Raw genomic sequence first — 24,221 nt, 5'->3', positions numbered from 1 at the left:
AGGCATCGAGTCAGGGGAGGGGAAGAGGGTCGATGAGAGGGGCAGCTCCCCACGCACCAGAGGCAGGGACAGAAGCAGGACAGGAGGGAAGGGGAGGTAAGCAGCTTGCCTTGGGCACTGACGGCCCTGGCAGCAGCAGGTCTGGTAAATAAGAGCTTAGTCTCACCTGGGCTTTAATCCCAGAGTTGCTATTGACAATGTATTTCTTCTTGCTGCTCAGCATAGTGACATGACCAGCCCTACTGCCACCTCTGGTCCAAGGACCCTTGTGGTCAGGCCCTTAAACTTTCCTCTTCAGCAATTCTGTTGTTGGCATTGATTCCAGCTAGCTTTTAATTTTTTCCCCTTTTTCTTTTGAGGGAGGGTGGCTATCCTTTCTTGGAATCCCTGAAGCAGCTCCAACAAGCCTTTTGACTGTTAAGCACAGCCCGTATTTAATAAGGCAGTCTGTTAGTGGCTCATCAACCATACCTAATTCTGGTGGCTGTTTTGCTTTTATTATTATTTTTTCCAAACACATAAATACATGGATCCTCTAACCTCTAAACCTTAACAAGTCTCTTGACAAGGCTCAACTTGCATGCACACAACAATAGCTTATTTATATAACCGGTACACTTTTTGCCGCTATAATTAACTTGCTAATTAGTTCCTTTTTAACCTTACCTTCTCCTTTTCCATGTCAGATGATTTTAGTTAACCTAGTCTCGTTAGAAAAACATTAACCAGAGAGCCACTGAAACAATGAGGGAATGTATTAAGAGAGAAGAAAAAAAAATTAATGATGTCAGGTGCTAGGGCAACTGCTATCCTACACTCTGTCCTTGAGTTAGCCACATGGGGACAGTAGTTTCGGCTGTCACCAAGGAAATCAATTTTCTCACTCTGCTGCTTAACTAGGCACCTTTTCCTTTCTTCCTTGTTTCCTCCGCCCTTGCTCCCCGCTTCCATCATTCTTTGATATATTTAGACATGGTCTTACAATGTAGCCCAGGCTGACCTGGAACTCAAGAGCTTCCTGACTCAGCCTCTCAAGTGCGCCACCATGCCCAGGTTTCATTGTGTATCTTCTGTTAAAATTAATTAATTAATTTAAATATATATTCTATTTATTTATTTGAGAGAGAGAAAGAACCATCTTTCCAACCCAATTAATTAATTTATTTTATGAGAGAAAGGGAGAGAAGGAGGGGGGAAAAGGAGGGACCGTGGGGAGAAAGAGAGTGGGCACACTAGGGCCTCTAGCCACTGCAAATGAATTCCAGACACATGAATCATCTTGTGCATGTGGCTTTCTGTGGGTACTAGGGAATTGAACCTGGGTCCTTTGGCTTTTTAGGCAAGCACCTTAACCATTGAGCCATTTCTTTTGCCCTCATTGTGTATCTTTTATATGGTTTTGACATTAGTTCCTAGTTTCATCTCAAGATTGTTGCTGAGACCAGATGTGGTGGCACATGCCTTCAATCCCAGCACTTTGGAGGCACAGGATGGAGGATCACCGAGAGTTCAAGGCCAGCCTGAGACTACACAGTGAATTCCAGATCAGTCTGAGCTAGAGCAAAACCCTACCTTGAAAAACCAAAAAAAGGGGGGGGGGTAGGGAGGGGGCTGGAGAGATGGCTTAGTGGTTAAGGCGTTTACCTGCAAAGCCAAAGGATCCCGGTTCGATTCTCCAGGACCCACATATGCCAGATGCACAAGGGGGCGCATGCATCTGGAGTCAGTCTGCAGTGGCTGGAGGCCCTGGTACATCCTCTCTCTCTCTCTCTCTCTCTCTCTCTGTGTCTTTCTCTCTTAAATAAATAAATAAATAAAATATATTTTTAAAAATATGTTTCTTGGAAAATGTGGCTACAAAGGACAGTTTCTTATCTCAGAGTCTCCAGAATTACAACCACCTTATTACATGCCAAATAAAGATTCACAGAAAAGGAAAAGAATCACCTTGTTTATTCTGATTCCTGAAAGGAATCCAGGGAAAGCTACACTAGACTGCCTGCTACAGAGATTCTGGCGGGAATGTGATTTGAAGAGAGAAAGAAAAGTGAGGAAGGGGAGGAGAAATGAGAGAAGTGGAGGGACAGGGAAAGGAGAAAATGAGAGCCAGATGTGGTGGCCCACGCCTTGAATCCTAGCACTCAGGAGGCAGCAGAGGTATGAGGATCACTGTGAGTTCAAGGCCACCCTGAGACTACATAGTGAATTCCAGGTCAGCCTGGACCAGAGCGAGATCCTACCTTGGTGGGAGTGGGGGAGGACAAAATGATAACACTATTGTTTAACGATCATCTTTCCTTTGGGATATAGTGTTTATTGACTTCTCTAAAAGAAGGGGAAGAGAGCTAATAAATGCATAGCTCTGCATGTTATTATTATTATTTTTCTTTTTTGGTTTTTTGAGGTAGGGTCTCACTCTGGTCCAGGCTGATCTGGAATTCACTATGTAGTCTCAGAGTGGCCTCGAACTCATGGTGATCCTCCTACCTCTGCCTCCTGAGTGCTGGGATTAAAGGCGTGCGCCACCACACCCGGCTTACTTATTATTTTTAAAAATTTATTTATTTGCAAGGAGAGAGATAGACAGACAGAGATGGGCACACCAGAATTAATGCCATTGCATGTGCCATTTTGTGCAGCTGGCTTTACATGGGGAATTGAACTGGGCAATCAGGCTTTGCAAGCAAGTGCCTTTAATCCCTGAGCCATCTTTCCAGCCCTATTTTATTTATTAATTTGCAAGGAGAGAGAGAAAGTTAACCAGATTTTACATGGAAATGTACCAAGCACTACAGAGAATGGGTAGGAGAAAAAAATATTAAATGTAAAAACATGGGCTGGAGAGATGGCTCAGCAGTTAAGGCACTTGTTTGCAAAGCCTAATGACCTCAGTTCGATTCCCTAGTACTCACATAAAGCCAGATGCACAATGGCACATGTGTCCAGAGTTCACTTCAGTGGCTGGAGGCCCTGGCATGTCCATTTCTCCCTCTCCCTCTCCCTCTCCTTCTCTCTCTGTTTCTCTCTCTCTCTCTGTGTGTGTGTGTGTGTGTGTGTGTGTGTGTCTTCTTTGTGTCTCTCTGCTTACAAATAAATTTTTTAAAAAACAAAAGCCTAAGACAGGTGTTACAGTCAGGTTTGCATTGCTGGTAGAAATCACCCAACCAAGTGCAGCTTGTGGGAAAAAAAGAGGTTTATTTTGGCTTACAGGCTCGAGGGGGAAGTTCCCTAATGGCTGGGAAAACGATGGCATGAGCAGAGGGTAGACATCACTACCTGATCAACATTAAGGTAGACAATAGCAATAGGAAAGTGTGTTAAACACTGGCAAGGGGAAACTGGCTATAATACCTATATAAGCCTGCCCCCAACAACACAATGCCTTCAAGAGGTGTTAATTCCCAAATCTCCATCAGCTGGGAACCTAGCATTCAGAACACCTAAGTTTATGGGGGACACCTGAATCAAACTACCAAAACAGGTAAATGCTATTTTATTTCTTTTTCAGTTTTTACTTATTTGCAAGTAGACAGAGAAAGAATGGCCTCTTGCCATTGCAAGCGAACTCCAGATGCTTGTACCACTTTGTGCATCTGGCTTTATGTGGGTACTGGGAATCGAACCTGGGCTATCAAGCTTTACAAGCAAGCGCCTTTAACTGCTAAGCCATCTCTCCTGCCTCTTCAATGTTTTTTTAATCCTCCCTCCCTGAGGTAGGGTCTCACTCTAGCCCAGGCTGACCTGGAATTCACTATGTAGTCCCAGGCTGGTCTCAAACTCCTGATGATCCTCCTACCTCTCCCTCATGAGTGTTGGGATTAAAGCATGTACCACTACACCCAGCTTTAAATGCTATCTTTTTAAAGCAAAAAATATATATATTTATTTATTTGAGAAAGAGAGGGAGGGAAAGAGAGAGAGAGAGAGAATGGGCATGCCATAGCTCTTGCTGCTGCAAATCAACTCCAGAAACATGCACCAGTTTGTGTCTTTGGCTTTACGTAGGTAAAACGGGGAGTTGAACCCAGACTGGCTGACTTTGCAAACAAGTGCTTTAAAAAAAGTTTTTTTTGTTTATTTTTATTTATTTATTTGAGAGTGACAGAGAGAAGGAGGCAGAGAGAGAGAGAGAGAGAGAGAGAGAATGGGTGCACCAGGGCTTCCAGCCACTGTAAACAAACTCCAGATGCGTGCACCCTCTTGTGCATCTGGCTAATGTGGGTCCTGGGGAATCGAGCCTCGAACCGGGGTCCTTAGGCTTCACAGGCAAGCGCTTAACCGCTACGCCATCTCTCCAGCCCAAACAAGTGCTTTTAACTGTGAACCATTTCTCCAGCTTCTAATGTTATCTTTATACACATAACAAAATATTCTACCTGACAAATGGGCCTAAAGGTTTCCTCAGGGAGTCGGGTATGGTGGCCTCTAATCCCAACCCTTAGGAGACTGAGGCAGAAGGATTGCTGTGAGTTCAAGGTCAGCCCAAGGTAGGGTGAGACCTTGTCTTAAAATAAAGTCAAGGGAAATAAAGCTTATTAAAGAACACCTTTAAAAGAATGTGTTCTCCAATCTTTCAGTAGTGTAACTGTCTGAATACAGACAAGAAACTCCTTAATCCAAGGAGCAGAGGCTCCAGCAGTTTTCCAGTGACCTATGGAAAAGTCTCTATAAAGGTCTACCTCGTCCATTCTGGTCCTTGGGGGAGGTGTGCAGGGAGTTCCTCCTGCTTTGTCCTGGCCTGTATCCAGAGCTGTCACTGCTGTCAGCAGCTGTGTGTGGTCTGGGTCCTTTACTTCAGGGGCACACAAGTCCCCCTTTGTTGGTGATTACTGAATAACACGGGAGGAGGATGGCATGAGATACACATTCTCAGGCTGGGGAGATGGCTCAGAGGCTCAAGGTGCTTACTTGCAAAGCCTGACAGCCTGGGTTCAATTCCCCAATGCCCACATAAAGCCAGATGCACAAAATGGTGCCAATGTCTAGAGTTCTGGAGGGGTAGGAGGCCCTGACACACCCATGCTAGCTTGCTCTCTGTCTCTTTTACAAATAAATAAATAAAAATATACATTTTAAAAGATATATGCCTTCTCGGCTAGATGTTTCTCCTGAAAAGGTGTATGACAGGTCTGTTTCCTTTGATAGCAGGGATAGTTTCAGTGGGGAGTTCATGAACTAATGCATAAACTGGAACATGAAATAGGTCTTTGTTAAAATGTTCTTGATATTTTGGCCAACAAAGAAGCTGACTCCAGAGTTTTCTCTTGGGGATTAAAAGGCACTTTAGCAGTTTACGGGTGAGGTCTGTTAATCTATAGGCAATACACTGGAGGGTGCTTAGTGGCTAACTGCTGGCTAAGCAGCAATCAGGGGCACCTTCAGACTAGGTCAGAAGTTAATGACTTTGTGGTATCTGAAAGAAAGCCTCCAAAGTCTTTGGCCAAGAAGAGATAGCAAATAACCCAAAGGCATTGTTGAAGACAAGTCCTGCTTCTCACTGTTTTTCAAAAACCTATGATTACAAAGGTATTTTCCTGGTTTTTGAGAAAAATGGCCAAAACCAAAAAAATCTGAAAAGGTCTTAGCAGTTAAGTGTTTGCCTGTGAAGCCTAAGGACCCTGGTTTGAGGCTCGATTCCCCAGAGCCCATGTAAGCCAGATGCACAAGCTGGCGCATGCATCTGGAGTTTGTTTGCAGTGGCTGGAGGCTCTGGCGTGCCCATTCTTTCCCTCCCTTCCTCTCCCTCCCCCCTCTTCCCCTGCCTGTTGCTCTCAAATAAATAGATAAAATTATTTTTAAAAATCTGAAAAAGACATTGTTGTCTTAAAAAAAAAAGGCTGGGTGTGGTAGCACACACCTTTAACCCCAGCACTTGGGAGGCAGACATAGGAGGATCACTGTGAGTCCAAGGCCAGCCTGGTACTAATATAGTAAGTTCCAGGTCAGCCTGGACTAGAGTGAGATCCTATGAATAACAAAAACAAAAGAGCTTAGTCAAGCTGTGCTTTATTTTAAAAGGTCCTCTCCCTTAAGCCACAGTCATAATCCTTTAGGACAGTTTTCCTGTTCTCATAAACAGAAAGGTCAATGGATAAAGGTTCAGGAGTAGCTCTTTTTGAGAGGGTGTGTTCACAGGGGAGCCAGTGGGGCGTATGTCTTACAGAATAGAAGTTACTATAAAACTTTTATTGATTCTAAGTTGGTTCACTTATGCTTAACAGAATTCTCCTGCAATACTATTGCAGAAACATTAGAATTTAATAATTTAATGTGTTCCTTCCTCTGAGAAAACCCACATTTTTTTTTTCTTAGTTCCTCCTATCTCTGCCTTCTGAATGTGAGGATTAAAGGTGTATGCCATCACATCTGGCTATTGCCTGGCATTTTTTTTTAAATTTTTATTAACATTTTCCATGATTATAAAATATATCCCATGGTAATTCCCTCCCTCCCCCACCCCCACATTTTCCCATTTGAAATTCCATTCTCCATCATATTACCTCCCCATTACAATCATTGTAATTACATATATACAATATCAACCTATTAAGTATCCTCCTCCCTTCCTTTCTCTACCCTTTATGTCTCCTTTTTAACTTACTGGCCTCTGCTACTAAGTATTTTCATTCTCACGCAGAAGCCCAGTCATCTGTAGCTAGGATCCACATATGAGAGAGAACATGTGGCGCTTGAAAACCCACATTTTTTAAAACTCCTTATTAGTAAGTGGTTGAAAGGCAAATACAAAACAGTTAAGAAACCAGCCAGGGGCTAGAGAGATGACTTGGTGGTTAAGCGCTTGCCTGTGAAGCCCAGGGACCCTGGTTTGAGGCTTGTATTCTCCAGGACCCACGTAAGCCAGAGATACAAAGTGGTGCATGAATCTGGGGTTTGTTTGCAGTGGCTGGAGGCCCTTCTCTCTCTATCTACCTCTTTTTCTCTCTGTCACTCTCAAATTAAAAAAATTAAAAAAAGAAATAGGCGTGGTGGTGCATGCCTTTAATCCCAGCACTCAGGAGGCAGAGGTAGGAGGATTGCCGTGAGTTTGAGGCCAGCCTGAGACTCCATAGGTGAATTCCAGGTCAGCCTGGGCTAGGGAGAGACCCTATCTCAAAAAAAAAAAACAAAAAAAACCCAGCCAGAATTATGAAATAAATCCTTCCTATTAACATAAATGACTGCGCTATTTAAAATATGCTTATAGATGAACAGAAAACATCATCAAATTTTTTTTAACAAAGTACCATGCTCTAAAATGTTAAGAATAATAGTGATTGCTGCTATAAAACTGAGATGTAATAGTTATAAAAAGCAATTGAAATGTAGGCTTCTCCTATGCATTTTTGTCAGGTCTACTCTATATATGTCTCAATATCAATAGTTATTTCTTCAAGTCCCTAATTCCATAAACACTAAAGAGGTCTTAGAATAGGTTGTGGAAAGTCTTTTTAACTTACCATAGTGAAATACATAGATAAGCTAAAGTGCAAGAAATCAGACTAAATCGAGAAGTAGATATGACAAGGAGTTTAAAATCAGAAGTAGAGGGCTGGAGAGATGGCTTAGCGGTTAAGCGCTTGCCTGTGAAGCCTAAGGACCCCGGTTCGAGGCTCGGTTCCCCAGGTCCCACGTTAGCCAGATGCACAAGGGGGCGCACGCGTCTGGAGTTCGTTTGCAGAGGCTGGAAGCCCTGGCACACCCATTCTCTCTCTCTCCTTTTATCTGTCTTTCTCTCTGTGTCTGTCGCTCTCAAATAAATAAAAATAAAAAATTTTTAAAAATTATTAAAATCAGAAGTAGAGGGCTAGAGAGATGGCTTAGCAGTTAAGGCATTTGCCTGCAAAGCCAAAGGATCCTGGCTTGATTCCCCAGGACCCATGTAAGCCAGATGCACAAGCAAGGTAGTGCATGTGTCTGGAGTTTGCCTGCAGTGGCTGGAGGCCCTGGTGAAATTCTCTCTTTCTCTCTCTCTGCCTCTTTCTCGCTCTCTCTCTCAAAAAAAAATTTTTTTTTAAGTGGAAACGGGCTGGAAAGATGGCATAGTGGTTAAAATGTTTGCTTGCAAAGCCAAGGATCTAAGTTCAACTCCCCGGGACCCACATAAGCCAGATGCACAAAGGGGCTCATGCATCTAGAGTTTGTTTGCAGTGGCTGGAGGCCCTGAGCACCCATTCTCTATCTGCTTCTTTCTCTCTTCTCTGTCAAATAAATAACTAAAAAAAAAAAAAAAAAAAAAAAAATTCATGTGAAAACTGAATCCAAAAGTTAGGAATTTTAAAACTTTTTATTTATTTACAAGGAGAGAGAGGGTAGTGAATGGGCACTGTAAACACCAAACACATGCTTGTGCATCTGGCTTTATGTGGGTTCTAGGAAACTGAACCCAGGCCTCTGGCTTTGCAAGCAAGCATCTTTAGCCACTGAGCCATCTCCCTAGCTGATTTCATTTTTTCTTTTGCTTTCGAGACAAGGTCTCCTTATAGTTCAAGTTTGCCTCAAACTTACACTGTAGCTGAGGCTGGTCTTTAATTCTTCATCCTCCTTGCCTCTACCTACCAAGTGATGGTATTAGAGGCATGTGCTACCTCACCAGGTTCTAAAATGTGAGGGTTTATAGGCTAGTTCTTATGAACAAGTCTTCATTGTCACGTAACTAAAACTAATGGGTAGATACAGTATTTGGAAGAACTGTATGAGCCTAGGTCTTGATATTTACACATACACATGTACATACATATGACTTGGAGAAACATTTGACTGGGAAAAATGGACAGGAGAGGGAGAAATGTTTAAATTTTTTTCAGAGACTTGAGACAGCATCATTTTGTCCAGGTTCTGGTCTCCCACCTCCCCTCCTCAGCAATACACCTCATGATTTTTTTTTTCTTTATCTCCATGAGGCAAAATCAAGCATTAGCTTGGAAGAGAAATACAAAGCAATCACAGGATAATCCCATCCATAGAGTACACAGCCCAGTAGACCAGCTCCTCCTACCCACAAGGGAGAGAGCCTGGCTATCCACAGCCTCGTGACTTTTGACCGACTTACCTTCCTTTGCTTTGGGGTGCAAGAAATCAGGCTAAATCTAGATTAAAGTAGGTATGATAAACAATATGAAGTTTTTAAAAATCACAAGTTGAAATTGGGGCGTTGGAGAGATGGCTTAGCGGTTAAGGCATTTGCCTTAAGGACCCAGGTTCGATTCTCCAGGTCTCCCGTAAGCCAGATGCACATGGTGGTACAAGTGTCTGGAGTTCTTTTGCAATGGCTAGAGGCCCTGGTGCATCCATTCTCATTCACTCTTTCTCTCTCTGTCCCTCTAATAAATAAATAAATAAAAATAAATCAGAAAAAAAATATTTTAAAAAAAGTTGAAATTGGCCACGCATGATGATGCACACCTTTAATCCCAGCACTTGAGAGGCAGTGGTAGAAGGGCTGTCGTGAGTTTGAGGCCACCCTGAGAGACTACATAGTGAATTCCAGGTTAGCTTAGGCTATGGAAGGACCCTACCCTAAACACACACACACAAAAAAAAAAAAAAAAAATAGAAGAAAGTTGAAATTTAATCAAAAGGTTAGTACTGTTATTGTTTGTCTAAAAAACAGGGATGACCCAGTACACAGGAAGTAACTAGAAGAACCGTTCTCCTGATCACAGAACTAGCGTCTTGCAGATGCTGTTTGTCACCTGTTGGAGAAGGCTGCCTTTGTTATCAAGAAACAGAGGGAAAAACAAAGCAACCAAAGAACTCACCATCCACTCGGGCATGTGAAAAGCTGAGGTGCCCTCATTACTGTCCCACTTCTCCATAGTGCAGACTGGTGGAAGGGATGTATGTCCTGGAGCACAAGGGAAAGCTGGTTTGGGAATGCCAGGGTTACCGAGGGCCTCGGGTCAATGGCTAAGGGAAGCTGCACTCTTCTCCCCGAGAGCAGCCTCCTGTTCGAATCACGGTCACTGGTCAACCGCGTGGGAAAACTCTTACCAGCCAACTTCCAAGCCTTGGGCTTCTGCTGCGGAATCGGAGCAGATGCAGAGGTCAGCACCCTGACACTGAGCTTCCACAGGCGCGCACTGTTTAATGCTACCCACCCTACTCCACCTCCTCGGCAACAGGCTGACTTCCTTCTTCCCAGAGTTTAAGGCGCTGGCTAATTTCCTCCCGCCCCTCTGGACACCCACGTCACTGGAAGTGCAGACACCAAGATCAATAAAGATCGAGGTCAAGGAGGCACTCCCCTTTCTCAAGAGCTCCACCGATTAGGATCAGTACAGTAAACAGGCGTTTCCTTGAAACCAGAGTTCTTCATGGCTTTCAGGTTCAAACATCCATGCAGAAGCTCCACACGCCCCCAGTAGGGGGCTGGCACCGCGGCCTATCTCAGTTCTTGGCTTTTTTTTTTTTTTTCCAAGTTAAACTCTTATCGCTTGGGAAGTTCTGGTGAAGTCAGGGAAGATGGAAAATCAAAACTCCTAAGCCTGGGGTGGTGGCACACACCTTTAATCCCAGCACTCAGAAGTCAGAGGTAGGAGGACTGCTGTGAGTTCGAGGCCAGCCTGGGACTACATAGTGAATTCCTGGTCAGCCTGGGGCTAGAGTGAGACCCTACCTCAAAAAACAAACAAACAAAAAAAAAAAAAACAAAAAAAAACTTCCTTAGAAATGCTAAAGAGTTCTGGAGTTCTGGGACCACAGCTCCCCCTGCTGGCTCCCTGTGAGATGTGCAGGAAGGTCCAAGGGTTTGTGGTACAAAAACAGCTTAACCCTGACTGTAAAACTGCTTCACAGAGGCTACACAAGAGCCAGCCCTGCAGTGTGTTCAGTGGAGACCCAGAATCCTTAGTCAAGACTAGTTGCCTCTATGTCCAATTCTTGCTTTTTCCTCATGGATAGACTTAGTGTCAGGAAGAAATAAGACGCCAGCAAAGCAGCCCTCCCTGCAAAACCACCACTTTTTAAGGACCTCCATAGCTTCCTCCTTTTTGCACACTTCAGAAGTTTGGAAATAAAGCAAAACTAGGGAAAAAGTGACTTATGGTTGCTTAAGCTCTCTTTTTTTTGGTTTTTCGAGGTAGTGTCTCACTCTGGCCCAGGCTGCCCTGGAACTCACTATGGAGTCTCAGGGTGGCCTCGAATGCAGTGATCCTCCACGTGCCACCCCGCCCAGCTCTGCTGTTTTTTTTGTTGTTGTTGTTTAAAGGAGAGACCCTGCCTCAGGAAAAGGAGGACAGAAAATAGGAATATGAATATTTTTTAAATTATTATTTATTTATTTGAAAGAGAGAGAAAGAGGCAGAGAGAGAGACAGAGAGAATGGGCACGCCAGGGCCTCCAGCCACTACAAACACCAAACCCATGCGCCCCCTTGTGCAGCTGGCTTACGTGGCTCCTGGGGAATCGAACCTGAGTACTTTGTTTTTGCAGGCAAATGCCTTAACTGCTAAGCCATCTCTCCAGCCCTGCTCTCAGTTTTCTATTTGTTAATGATGCTGCTGCTTTCTTAGCCAGATATGCAGCCAGTCACCTTTGATTCTCCTCCCCATCCCTTAATATGTTGTCAATTATTTCTGAGCCTTCCTCCATTAAGCCTTTCACGAATCCCTGTTGCCTCTTCAAAATCCTCTACAAAAAAAAAAAAAAAAAAAAAAAAAAAGCCCCTCACCCTGCCCCACAAGTCCTTTCCAAGATGGTCTTCCGCCACATACGCACTATCTTCCACATGAGCTGTATTACCTATTACCTGGGAAGAAGACTGGGATGTGGCAGCCAGGATGGTTTTTTGTCCCCCTCTCCCCTCCCGTTTTGTTATTTTTGAGGGTTGGTTTTGTAATGGGACTTGGATAATCCTGGAGTTGCCCCTGACTGAACCTTGCTATCCCTCCAGTTCCCTAGTCTGCACGCCGGAAGTAATAATAGCCATCTCCTGGGATAGAACACAGGCTAAGACTTTAGTGGAAACTCTGTGCTGCCATTACCAGTGTGTCCTTCTCACCTCGGTGCCTTTGCTTTTGCCCTTTCCTCAGGTGAACATTAGCTTCGGGCTCACCTCCACCATCTTCACTTACTGGAACTCTCCGGGGTTCAGCCGAAAGGCCGCTCCCATCATGAAGGCTCATCTAAAACAGGACCCTCCCTCCGACACCGCTCTTCGGCATCGGCACTGTTCTCACTCCTGTATCGGCTGCTGTGTCTTCTATGCTCAGCAACTTGTTAGCCTGCAGGCTTTTCAGGGGCTTGCCCAAATTTAATTTGGCTACAGCACCTGGGGTATAGTAGGAGCTGAAGGAATTATCATCTAAAAAAATTAAAAAGCAGCCGGGTGTGGTGATGCACACCTTTAATCCCAGCACTCAAGAGGTAGAGATGGGAGGGAGGATCACCATGAGTTCAAGACCACCTTGAGACTACATAGTGAATTCCAGGTCAGCCTGGGCTAGAGTGAGACCCTATCTTGAAAAACCAACAAATAAATAAATAAAACTAAGAAAATTAAAGTCAAAAAGTTAGTCTAAGTTATAAGATTTTGTGTGCAAGTATGATTATTTGGGGGGACAACTTGCATAAATCTATGTATTCTCAATGGTAACATCTATTTTTATAGGATTTGGTACATCATTTCATATCTATGGGGGTTATATTACTGACCACAGGGATGACTTATTTGATGGTGAGACTTTAGGGAGGAAAAAAAAAATGTAAAAATCAAGGGGGTGGGGTGGGGTGGGGAAGATGGCCCAATGGTTAAAGGCACTTGTTTGGGTTTGATTCCCCAGTACCCACATAAAGCCAGATGCACAAAGAGGTACATGTGCCTGGAGTTAGTTTGCTGTGGCAAGAGGACCTGGTATGCTCTCGTTCTCTCTCTATTATTTTATTGAAAATAAAAACAATTTAAAAATTTTTTTCTTCCCCCCTCTAAGTAGGGTCTCACTGTAGCACAAGCTGACCTGGAATTCGCTATGTAGTCCAGGCTGGCCTCAAACTCACAGTGATCCTCCTATGTCTGCCTCCCTAGTACTGGGATTAAAGGTGTGCGGTATCACGCCTCACCTGGGGTCTCTCTTTCTCATTCATCGCTCCTTTAAGGAGCAGCTGGGAAATTCTCCAGTTTCTGCCTCCCATCTTGTAATAGGCACACTGGGATTAGATGACAGAAGCCTACCCCAGCTTCTGGCTTTCATGTGGAGTCTGGAGAGTAAGGTACTCAAGAGTTGCAAAGTGTTTTATCCACTGAGCCATCTCCTCAGTCCACTTAGAAGGATTTTCATCTTTAATTTTATTATCTCTGCAGGAGTATATAATCTACTTTGTAGACTTGTGAGTTACATTATGATGGAGCTTTTAAGAGGGACAAATCAAGGTCAAAGTCTGTTGTTATTGCTAGAGAGAAGCCTAATCCTCAGAATAGTATGTTTTAGTGATCAGCAAATTACTAGGTATTCTGGTTTATATTCTCTATGTAATGGCTAAGTAAACAGTAGACAATTGCCTTCATGATAGTATTAAACCACAGAAGAAAATGACTGTGTGTCTGTGTACGTGTGTGCATGTGCACATGCATACAGAGGCCAGAGAGGACATGAGATGCCATTCTTTATTGTTCGCTGCCTTAATCCCTTGAAGCAGGGTCTCTCTCTAAACTTGGGGCTCATTTGCAGCCAGCAAGCTCCACAGATGCTCCCGTCTTAGCACCTCCCCCCACCACTGCTGGTGCTCATGGCCAGGCTCGGATTTTTATCCCCCCCCCCCACACAAAAGTGCTGGGGATCCAAACTCCAGTCTTCATACTTGAGTACCAAGCTCTTACCCACTGAGCCATCTTACCAGAACTGAGAAAATAACATTTTTCTGAAAAAAATTCATTTTTATTTGTTTCAGTGAGACAGAGAACGGCAAAGAGAGAGAGAAAGAGAGAGAGAGAGAAGCAAAGAGAGAGCAGAGAGAGAATGGCCATGCCAGGGCCTCCAGCCACTACAAATGAACTCGATACATGTGCCACCTTGTGCATCTGGCTTATGTGGGAACTGGGGAATCAAAGCTGGGTCCTTAAGCTTCACAGGCAAGCGACTTAACCACTAAGCTATCTCTCCAGCCAAAGAAAATAACTTTTTTTTTTTTTTGGTTTTTCGAGGTAGGGTCTCACTCTGTTCCAGGCTGACCTGGAATTAACTCTGTAGTCTCAGGGTGGCCTTGAACTCGTGGCAATCCTCCTACCTCAGCCTCCCGAGTGCTGGGATTAAAGACGTGCGCCACCACGCCCGGCTTAGAAAATAACTTTTAAGGAAACTAGGATTAGCAATAAAAGAGTAAACTGAATAAAATATATCACTTTGGTAGACTAACAAATATTAATTATGACTTTTAAATATTTTAAAAATATTTTTATTTATTTGCAAGCAGAGAAAGAGAGAGAGAAACAGAGACAGGGCCTCTAGCAGCTGCAAATGGATTCCAGATGCATGTGCCTCTTTGTGTACCTGACTTTACGTAGGTACTGGGGAATCGAACTTGATCATTAGATTCTGCAGAAGCACTTTAACCACTGAGCAATCTCTCCAGCCCAAGTTGTTTTCTTTTTTTCTTCTTTTTGTTTTTTTGAGGTGCGGTCTCACTTTAGCTCAGGCTGCCAACTTGTTTTCTTAATATTTTCCTAAAATACACTCGACAGGACTGAAGACATGACTTAGTGGTTAAGGCGCTTGCTCATAAACAGTCTCCATTTACTACATATTTCTGTACTGATTCTGAAATGAATATAAAATAGTTACTACATCTGAGAACTGAAGATATACTAACAAAGACACTGTCAGGCCCAAGGCATAAGTATACATACCAGTTATACACTTGGCTCCAATATCATTTCATTTTATTGTATGTTTTAGAAGATATATCTATAGCCAGAACAGAAGTGAGGCCGGGAATGGTGGCGCATGCCTTTAATCCCAGCATTCAGGAGGCAGAGGTAAGAGGATCACCGTGAGTTCAAGGCTACTCTGAGATTACATAGTGAATTCCAGGTCAGTCTGGACTACAGCAAGATTCTACCACAAAAAAAATAATAATGAAAAGAACAAAAGCAAGACCAGGACACATGATTACAGACCCTAGCATTTAGCTGAGGAGTTAGTAACATCAACAAAACATGTACGTAACTGAGTTGGAGAGATGGCTTAGTGGTTAATGTGCTTGTCTGTGAAGCCTAAGGACCCAGGTTCAACTCCCCAGAACCCATGTAAACCAGATGCACATGGTGGCACATGTGTCTAGAATTTGTTTGCAGTGGCTAAAGACCCCTAGTGCGTCCCCATTCTCTCTCAAATAAACAGATAGGGGCTGCTAGAGAGATGGCTTAGCAGTTAAGCACTTGCCCGTGAAGCCTAAGTACCCTGGGTTCAAGGCTTGATTCACCAGGACCCACGTAAGCCAGATGCACAAGGTGGTGCATGCATCTGGAGTTCATTTGTAGTGGCTGGAGGTCCTGGAGCACCCATTTATTCATTCTCTCTCTCTCTCTTTGGCTCTCAAATAAATAAATAAAAATAAGCATCAAATAAATAAATATTTTTTAAAATGTACATAACAAAAAAGCCAAGTGTGGTGGTGCACCCTGAGACTACACAGTGAATTCCAGGTCAGCCTGAGGTTGAATGAGAACCTGCCTTAAAAAACAGAAAAACCAGAAACAAACAACAACAAAAAAGGAGGGAAGCCAGTGCCGGAGAAGGAACATGATGGGAGCTACAGGGAACCAGAAATATTCTTATCTGTGGATGGTGATAATTTTTGGTGGTGTTGACTTTTTTGTTGACTTAAATTTTTTTTCAAGCTACAACCTTTTGATCTCTGTACTATTTTTTGTTGTTGTTATTGTTGTTTGTTTGTTTTTTGTTTTTTTCGAGGAAGGGTCTCACTCTAGCCCAGGCTGACCTAGAATTCACTATGAAGTCTCAGGGTGGCCTTGAACTCAGTTGATCCTCCTACCTCTGCCTCCTGAGTGCTGGGATTAAAAGACATGCGCCACCACACCTGCTCTGTGTACTATTTTTGTAGATAGATTATGCTTCTAGTAAGTTTATTTTAAATATTTTATTTATTTATTTATTTGAAAGAGAGAGAAAAAGGCAGATACAGAGAATGAGCATGCCAGGACTTCCAGCCACTGCAAAAGAAATCCAGACACATGCACCCTTTTGTTCATCTGGTGTATGTGGGTATTGGGGAATCAAACCTGGGTCCTTAGGCTTCGCAAACAAGTGCCTAGTAAGTTTATTTCAAAAGAAAGAATATAGTGTGAAATCCTCTTTCTTTTCTTCCTTTCTATTTGTTTTGTGGTACGGCCTCACTCTAGACTAGGCTGACCTGGAGCTCAGTCTATAGTCCCAGGCTGGCCTCAAACTCACAGCAGTCCTCCTATCTCTGTCTCCCATGTGTTGTATTATTTATTTAGTGATACAAGGCTTCATTATTTTGCCTGCCACCCTCAGCACCTACTTTTGTAATAAAACTGAGGGCCCTCAATGCAAATTCTTTCTCATCCTGGTTGTTTTCCAGGTAAAATCTAGACTTCTCTTTGAGGGCAGTTTTTTTAAAAAAATACATTTTATTTATTTATTTGTTTGAGAGTCAGAGAATGGCGGTGGGGGGAGGGCAGAGAAGTGGCATACCAGAGCCTCCAGCCACCACAAAGGAATTCCAGATGCATGTGCCCCCTTGTGTATCTGGCTTACGTGGGTTCCTGGAGAATCGAACCTGGATCCTTTGACATTGCAGGCAAATGCCTTCACCTTAACCACTAAGCCATCTCTCCAGCCTGAGGGCAGTTTTTGTTGACGGTACTAAAGTGTACAGCAAACTGAACCCTGACCTAAGAGGCGTGTTTGCTTTGTCAGAAGAATTGAGCTTTTAAATTCACATTCCACTCCCAAGTTCTAAAAGACTTAGCAGGAAATCCAGAAGGCAGCTTGGTGCTGGTTTTAGTATACTACTAAAGTCTAGGAATTGTTTAATTGCTTCGGTGAGAAATACTACTTGGGTTAGTCAGCGGCAAGGAGGTACATATAGCTAAACTATATGTACTTTTGTTACAGTTATGTTTCTATTTATGTTATCCAAGCCCATTTCCCTTTTCCTTCCTTTTGCCATTCAGGTAACTATTCTGTATTTTTTCTTTTCTTTTTTTTTTAATTTATTTATTTGAGAGTGACAGACACAGAGAGAAGGACAGATAGAGGGAGAGAGAGAGAATGGGCACGCCAGGGCTTCCAGCCTCTGCAAATGAACTCCAGATGCGTGTGCCCCCTTGTGCATCTGGCTAACGTGGGACCTGGGGAACTGAGCCTCGAACCGGGGTCCTTAGGCTTCACAGGCAAGCGTTTAGCCGCTAAGCCATCTCTCCAGCCCACCTTTTCTTTTTTTTATGTATATATGTATGGGTATACATGTATGTATTGGTTTCTCGAGGTCTCACTCTAGTCTAGGCTGACCTTAAACTTACGACAATCCTCCTACCTCTCCCTCCAGAGTGCTGGGATTAAAAGTGTGTGCCACCATGCTTGGCTTTGGGTCTAGGCTAAGAATGAATTCTAGGCTAGCACATGCCTGTTGTAACTGGAGCATTTGGGTGGCAGAGGCAGAAGTTCATGGCTAGCCTCAATTATATTTAACCTTGTTTCAGACAAACAAAATGACAAATAAAAAATAAAAAATAAGGGCTGGAGAGATGGCTTAGCGGTTAAGTGCTTGCCCATGAAGTCTAAGGACCCCGGTTGGAGGCTTGATTCTCCAGGACCCACGTTAGCCAGATGCACAAGGGGGTGCACGTGTCTGGAGTTCGTTTGCAGTGGCTAGATGCCCTGGCACGCCTACTCCCCCCCCCTCTTTCTCTGTCACTGTCAAATAAATAAATAAAAATAAACAAAAAATTTTAAAAAAAGAAAAATAAAAAATAAACCAATTCTATAAATTACTGAATAATACTTGCGTGGTTCCTATTATATCACATATTAATGTTACTAATGCACTTGATTATCTATTTCTACACTATAACTACATATGTAATTTGAGGGCTAGCAATTAGTAAACAACCAATGAATATGTACTGCTAAGAACAAATAATTAACTCAGAGAAAAGCACAGAATAAAATATAGAACAGAGGGCTGGAGAGATGGCTTAGTAGTTAAGGTGCTTGCCTGTGAAGCCTAAGGACTCAGGTTCAGTTCCCCAGCACCCATGTAAAGCCAGATGTACAAAGTGGCACATGTATCTGGAGTTTTTTTTTTTGCAGTGTCTAGAGGTCTTGGCATGTTCATTCATTCATTTTCTCTATTTGCAAATCAATAAATTAATTTTAAAAAAAAAGAATGGAGGGCTGAGGCTATAAAGGCATGCAGAGACCAAGGCAAAAACAGTCGTGTATGTTATGCTAATGATCTTGTATTTTATTTTGAGCACAGTGGAGAGCTTTGGGATATTACCCAGAATGAAGTAACATAATCAAACTCAAAATGGCCATACTGTTGATAATCATGTATAATTGAATTTAATATCTTTGTAGGCCATTGCAGGGGTGGAATGAAGTATCCTAGTTCTACCCACAGTGAAGTCTCAGCATCCTGGACATCACTGGAGTGCTATTAAAAATGTAGAATCTGGGCTAGAGAGATGGCTTAGCAATTAAGGCACTTGCTGGCAAAGCCAAAGGAACCAGGTTCGATTCCCCAGGACCCACATAAGCCAGATGCACATGGTGGCACATGTGTCTGGAGTTTATTTGCAGTGGCTGAAGGCTCTGGAGGGCTCATATTCTCCCTCCCACCCTCCCTCCCTGCCTCCCCCCTCAAATAAAAGAAATAATTTTTTTAAATGTATAATCTGCCAGGTGTGGTGGTGCATACCTTTAATCCCAGCCCTTGGGAGGCATAGGTAGGAGGAAGATCACTCTGAGTTCAAGGCCACCCTGAGACTACATAGTGAATTCCAGGCCAGCCTGAGCTAGAGTAGACCCTACCACACACACACACACACACACACACACACACACACACATAAAAGTAGAATCTTCGGGCTGGAGAGATGGTTTAGAGGTTAAGGTGACCTGCAAATACTAAGGACCCAGTTTGATTTCCTAGAACTCAAATAAACCAGATGTACATGCTGGCGCATGCAAATGGAGCTCATCTGCAGTGGCTGGAGGCCCTGGGGTGCTCATTGCTTTTTTCTATCTCTCTCTGTCTCTAGCACAAATAAATAAATGGAAAAAAAAAGGTCTCAAATAAATTTTTTTAAATACAGAATCTTACCAGGCATGGTGGCATACACCTTTAATTCCAGCACAAAGTAGGAGGATAGAGGACTGCCATGAGTTTGAGGCCACCCGGAAACTACAGAGTGAATGTCAGGTCAGCCTGGGCTAGAGCAAGACCCTTCCTTAAAGAACCAAAAACAAAACAACAACAACAAAGGAAAAAAAAAGTAGAATCTTAAGTCCTAGGCTAAACTTACTAAAACAGAATAGGAATTTCAGTGTGTCATCAAAGAATTTACATGCCCACTTCACTTTAAGAATTTTATTTAGATGGATATGATAATAGGCTTTAGACAGCTGATCTTAGAAAGAAGGATGATATAGTAAAAGATCTAGATCATAGAGTGAGTATATGATCTTCCATTTAGAATAGCCTTCTCAGTCCCCTTAACACACACCAGTAACCCCCGTGCATTTTTCCCCTGTCCACTTATTTTTTTAATTTAATTTTTTTTCAATTTTTTAACCATTTTCCATGATTATAAAAAATATCCCATGGTAAAACCCTCCCTCCCCCGCCTTTTCCCCTTTGAAATTTCATTCTCCATCATATCTCCTCCCAGTCTCATTAAGTCTGTCTTTTATTTTGATGTCATGATCTTTCCCTCCTCTTATGATGGTCTTGTGTAGGTAGTGTCAGGCTCTGTGAGGTCATGGGTATCCAGGTCATTTTGTGTCTGGAGGGAGCACGTCGTAAGGAGTCCTCCCCGTCCACTGCTCTGATGACATCCTAGTACACAGCGGATGCTTTGCCATGTGCCCCCACGCCCCTCTGCACTTGTTGTGAGCACTCCTGCTTGTGCAGCAAGCGCTTTTAACTGCCAAGCTACCTTCCCAGCCCATCATGTACCTTTTCTTTTTATTTTTTGGTTTTTCTAGGTATGGTCTTGTTCTAGCCCAGGCTGACTTGGAATTCACTATGTAGTCTCAGGGTGGCCTCTAACTCACAGCGATCCTCCTACCTCTGCCTGACTTTCCTTTTTTTTTTATTTTTATTTTTTTTTATTTTTCTGAGCCAAAGTTGGCTCATTGGCCTAGGGGTATGATTCTCACTTTGTCTTTGTCTTCCCTCCTTTCTAAAGGTATTCACTATCCTTAGTTTTATCCCCACTGATTAGTCTATTTTGAATCTTACATAAAGATCATAAAACATAAAATATGTAGTCTTAAGTCTGTTTTATTTTTTAATTAATTATTTTTTTTTTTTTTTTTGAGGTAGAATATCACTCTAGCTTAGGCTGACCTGAAATTCACTATGGAGTCACAGGGTGGCCTCGAACTCATGGTGATCCTCCTACCTCTGCCTCCCTGGTGATGGGATTAAAGGTGTGTGCTACCACGCCTGGAAATATGTGTTTTTGGTTTTTTTTGTTTTGTTTTTTAGGTTTGTTTTAAAGAGTTAGCCAAGGGGCTGGGGAGATAGCTCAGTGAATAAAGTGTTTACCAAGTAAGAGTACCCCAGTTCAGATCCCCAGATCCTATCTATGCTTTTGCATCTGTAATCCCAGCGTACCTGGGGCCAGAAGGGAGGTACAGACAGAAAACTGATTGCAGCTCCAGGTTCAAGGAGGAACTGTCTCCAGGAAATAAAGTAAAAGAGCTCCTCCTGGCCTTTGTGCGTGCTAGTGCGCATGCACGCGCACACACACATGCACACTCACTCACACACACACACACACGCACGCACACTCACTCTCATTCTCTCTCTCTCTCTCCAAACAAAACACCCAACAACAAACCAAACTAGCAACAACAAAAGCTCCAATAACACAACTTGGACATTGGGAGGCAGGAGGATCAGGAGTTTGAGGTTATTCTTGGCTACACAGTGAACTCAAAGCCAAAAAAACCCAACAAACAAACAAAAAAAACCCTGCACATTAGAGAAAGAGAGAGAGAGGGAAAGAGCATGTGCACACACTAGGACCAATAAACAATGCAAATGAACTCCAGATGCATGTGCCGAGTTTTGCATCTGGCTTTACCTGGGTACTGGGGAACTGAACCTGGGTCGTCGTCAGGCTTTCCAGGCTCCATCCTCTGCTTAGCTCTCTCCTGAGTTGGTTCTTTGGTTCTCCCCAGCCCCCCACCCAAGATGCCTTAACCACTGAACCATCTCTCTAGCCCTTTTTGGTGTACTGATAATGGTCTTAAACTCCCCATACTTTGGGTTTCAACTCCCAAGTGCTGGCATTCCAGGTATGCACCACCACACCCAGCTTCTTCTGATCAACTTTCAGAGAAGATATACATCATTATATATCAATAAAGTTACAAATTTTATTTATTTATTTGAGAGACAGAGTCAATATGGGTACATCAGAGCCTCTTGCCCCTGCAAGCAAACTCCAGATGCATGTGCCATGTTGAGTATCTGGCTTTATGTGGATACTGAGGAAGTGAACGCAGGCCAGTGGCCTTTACATACCACCACCTTCAACAGCTAAGCCATCTCTCCCTAGCAGGAAGTCAATAACTTTAAAGATAAGTTGAGTCAGTTGCCTTATTTCACAGACAACAAAGCTAAGATGTGGAGAAACTGAGTAACCTGCTCACAGTCTTAGGCTTATGAACTTCTCCACTTTATTTGCAAGGTGATACTTCTCTTGGCTGTGACTTGTTTTTCTCTTTGAGCAGAGGCTCACTATGTATGGTGCCTTGGCTGGCCTGGTACTCATGGCAATACTGTCTCAGCTTCCTGAGTGCTGGGATTACAGACAAGTGCCACCACGCCCGGCTGGGTCTGTGACTTTTGTGGTGCCCTAAGTACTCAAGTGTTCAGAAACTCTTCCTTCATAATCAGTATGAACAAGTACAGTTGTCCCCTCAGTGGGATGGGGAGAGAGGAACTGGCTCCAGGACTGTCTCTCTTCCACATCAAAATCTAAGGATAGGGGCTGGAGAGATGGCTTAGTGGTTAACGCACTTGCCTACAAAGCCAAAGAATGCCGGTTCAACTCTCCAGGACCCTCATAAGCCAGATGCACAAGGGGGTGCATGCATCTGGAGTTCATTTGCAGTGGCTGGAGACCCTGACATGCCCATTCTCTCTCTCTCTCTCTCTCTCTCCCCCCCCTCTTTTTCCCAAATAAATTACACATACACACACACACACACACACACACATATATGTGTGTGTGTGTGTGTGTGTATGTATGTATGTGTGTGTGTATATATATATATATATGTATATAACTATATATATGCATATATATATGTATATGTATATATATATGTATATATATAGTTATATATAACCTTCAAAAACAATCTGAGGATAGCCGGGTATGGTGGCGCACACCTTTAATTCCCGCACTTGGGAGGCAGAGGTAGGAGGATCGCCATGAGTGCAAGGCCGCTCTGGGACTACATAGTGAATTCCAAGTATTCCTTAAATAAAATAATATTTGTGCCAAATTGACACACATATACTTCATATCATCTCTAGGTAGTTTATAATAATTCACTGTATAAGTAGTTGTTATCCCACATTGTTTGGGAGTAATGATAAGAGAAAAGGTATGTAAGAATCCAGACACAACTTTTATTATAACATTTCAATGAGCAACTTTATAGATTTGGTGCTATAAAGATGAGAAAATTCATACGTAATGGGTCCCCTTTCACACTAAGAGCCATAAGACAATGACCTTGATTATGAAGTTGGGGACTGTAAGAGAATCCAATAAAAACGCAACTTTTTTTTTTTATAATAGTAATACAGAAAGACATAAACTGCAGCCAGGGCAAGTTTCTAAGTAGGGCAGCAATATTTCTGTACAATGGTGTTATAAAAATATGCTCAAGTAGCTGGGCGTGGTGGTGCATGCCTTTAATCCCACCACTCAGGAGGCAGAGGATTGCTGTGAGTTCAAGGCCACCCTGAGACTGCATAGTGAATTCCAGGTCAGCCTGTACTAGAGTGAGACCCTATCTCGAAAAAACAAAACAAATATGCTCAAGCAAAGAGACAACCTACAGAATGGAAGAAAGTATTTGCCAACTATACATATGGTAGAGGATTAACATCCAGGATATACAAAGAACTCAGAAAACTAGTAAGAAATCAAACAACCCAATTAAAAAATGAGCTATGGAAGGGGAAAGTGTGGGCGGGGGGAGGGAGGGAATTACCATTGGATATTTTATAATCATGGAAAATGCTAATAAAAATTTTAAAAATATGGGCTATGGAACTAAACAGAGTTATCAAAAGAAGAAATACACATGGCATATAAACATCCAAAAAAAAATGTTCTACATCCTTAGACATCAAGGAAATGCAAATTAAAACTACTTTGAGAGTCCATCTCACTCCAGACAGAATGGCTATCATTAAAAAAAACAAATGACCATAAATGCTGGCAAGGATGCAGAAAAAGAAGAACCCTTCTACACTGTTGGTGGGAAGGCAATCTGGTCCAGCCATTGTGGAAATCAGTGTGGAGGTCCCTGAGACAGCTAAAAATAGATTTACCATATGACCCAGCTATAACACTCCTAGGTATATATCCTAAAGATTCATCTCATTACTTTAGATACTTGCTCTACCATGTTTATTGCTGCTCTATTCACAATAGCTGGGAAATGGAACCAGCCTAGATGTCCCTCAACTGATGAGTGGGTAATGAAGGTGTGGCACATTTACACAATGGAGTTCCACTCAGTGGTAAAGAAAAATGAAATTATGAAATTTGCAGGAAAATGGATGGATCTGGAAAGGATTATTCTAAGTGAGGTAACCCAGGCCCAGAAAGCCAAACGTCTCATGTTCTCTCTCATTTGTGGATCCTAGCAACAAATGATTGGACTTCTGTGTGAGTAGGAAGAAAACTCAGTAGCAGAGGCCTGTAAGCTAGAAATGGGACATAAAGGGAATAGAAGGAAGCAGGAAGGGGGGGGGGACTTAAG

General features: G+C 42.9%; 1 protein-coding gene across 6 annotated transcripts in view; it reads right to left on the bottom strand.

The window, feature by feature from the left end:
* The window catches only part of Ahcyl2 (adenosylhomocysteinase like 2), a 185,854-nt gene that overhangs the window by 63,737 nt on the left and 97,896 nt on the right, over window positions 1–24,221 (bottom strand). For 2 of the 6 annotated variants that reach the window (XM_045160309.1, XM_004661217.3), the window contains exon 1: window positions 167–478. The exons of 2 other annotated variants lie outside the window; for them this stretch is intronic. In XM_045160309.1, the coding sequence (XP_045016244.1) occupies window positions 167–223 (57 nt within the window). In that variant the 5' untranslated portion in view covers window positions 224–478. Of the gene's footprint in view, window positions 1–166; window positions 479–9,758; window positions 9,845–9,990; window positions 10,211–24,221 lie in introns of those variants that run through there. 2 more of the 6 variants (XM_045160308.1, XM_045160310.1) reach the window with 2 other exon arrangements.

This window comes from Jaculus jaculus, chromosome 10, assembly GCF_020740685.1.
Source record: "Jaculus jaculus isolate mJacJac1 chromosome 10, mJacJac1.mat.Y.cur, whole genome shotgun sequence".
Classification (NCBI taxonomy): Eukaryota; Metazoa; Chordata; class Mammalia; order Rodentia; family Dipodidae; genus Jaculus; species Jaculus jaculus.
Note: the sequence above shows the minus strand (reverse complement) of the source record. Positions and strands in the feature narration are given on the sequence as shown.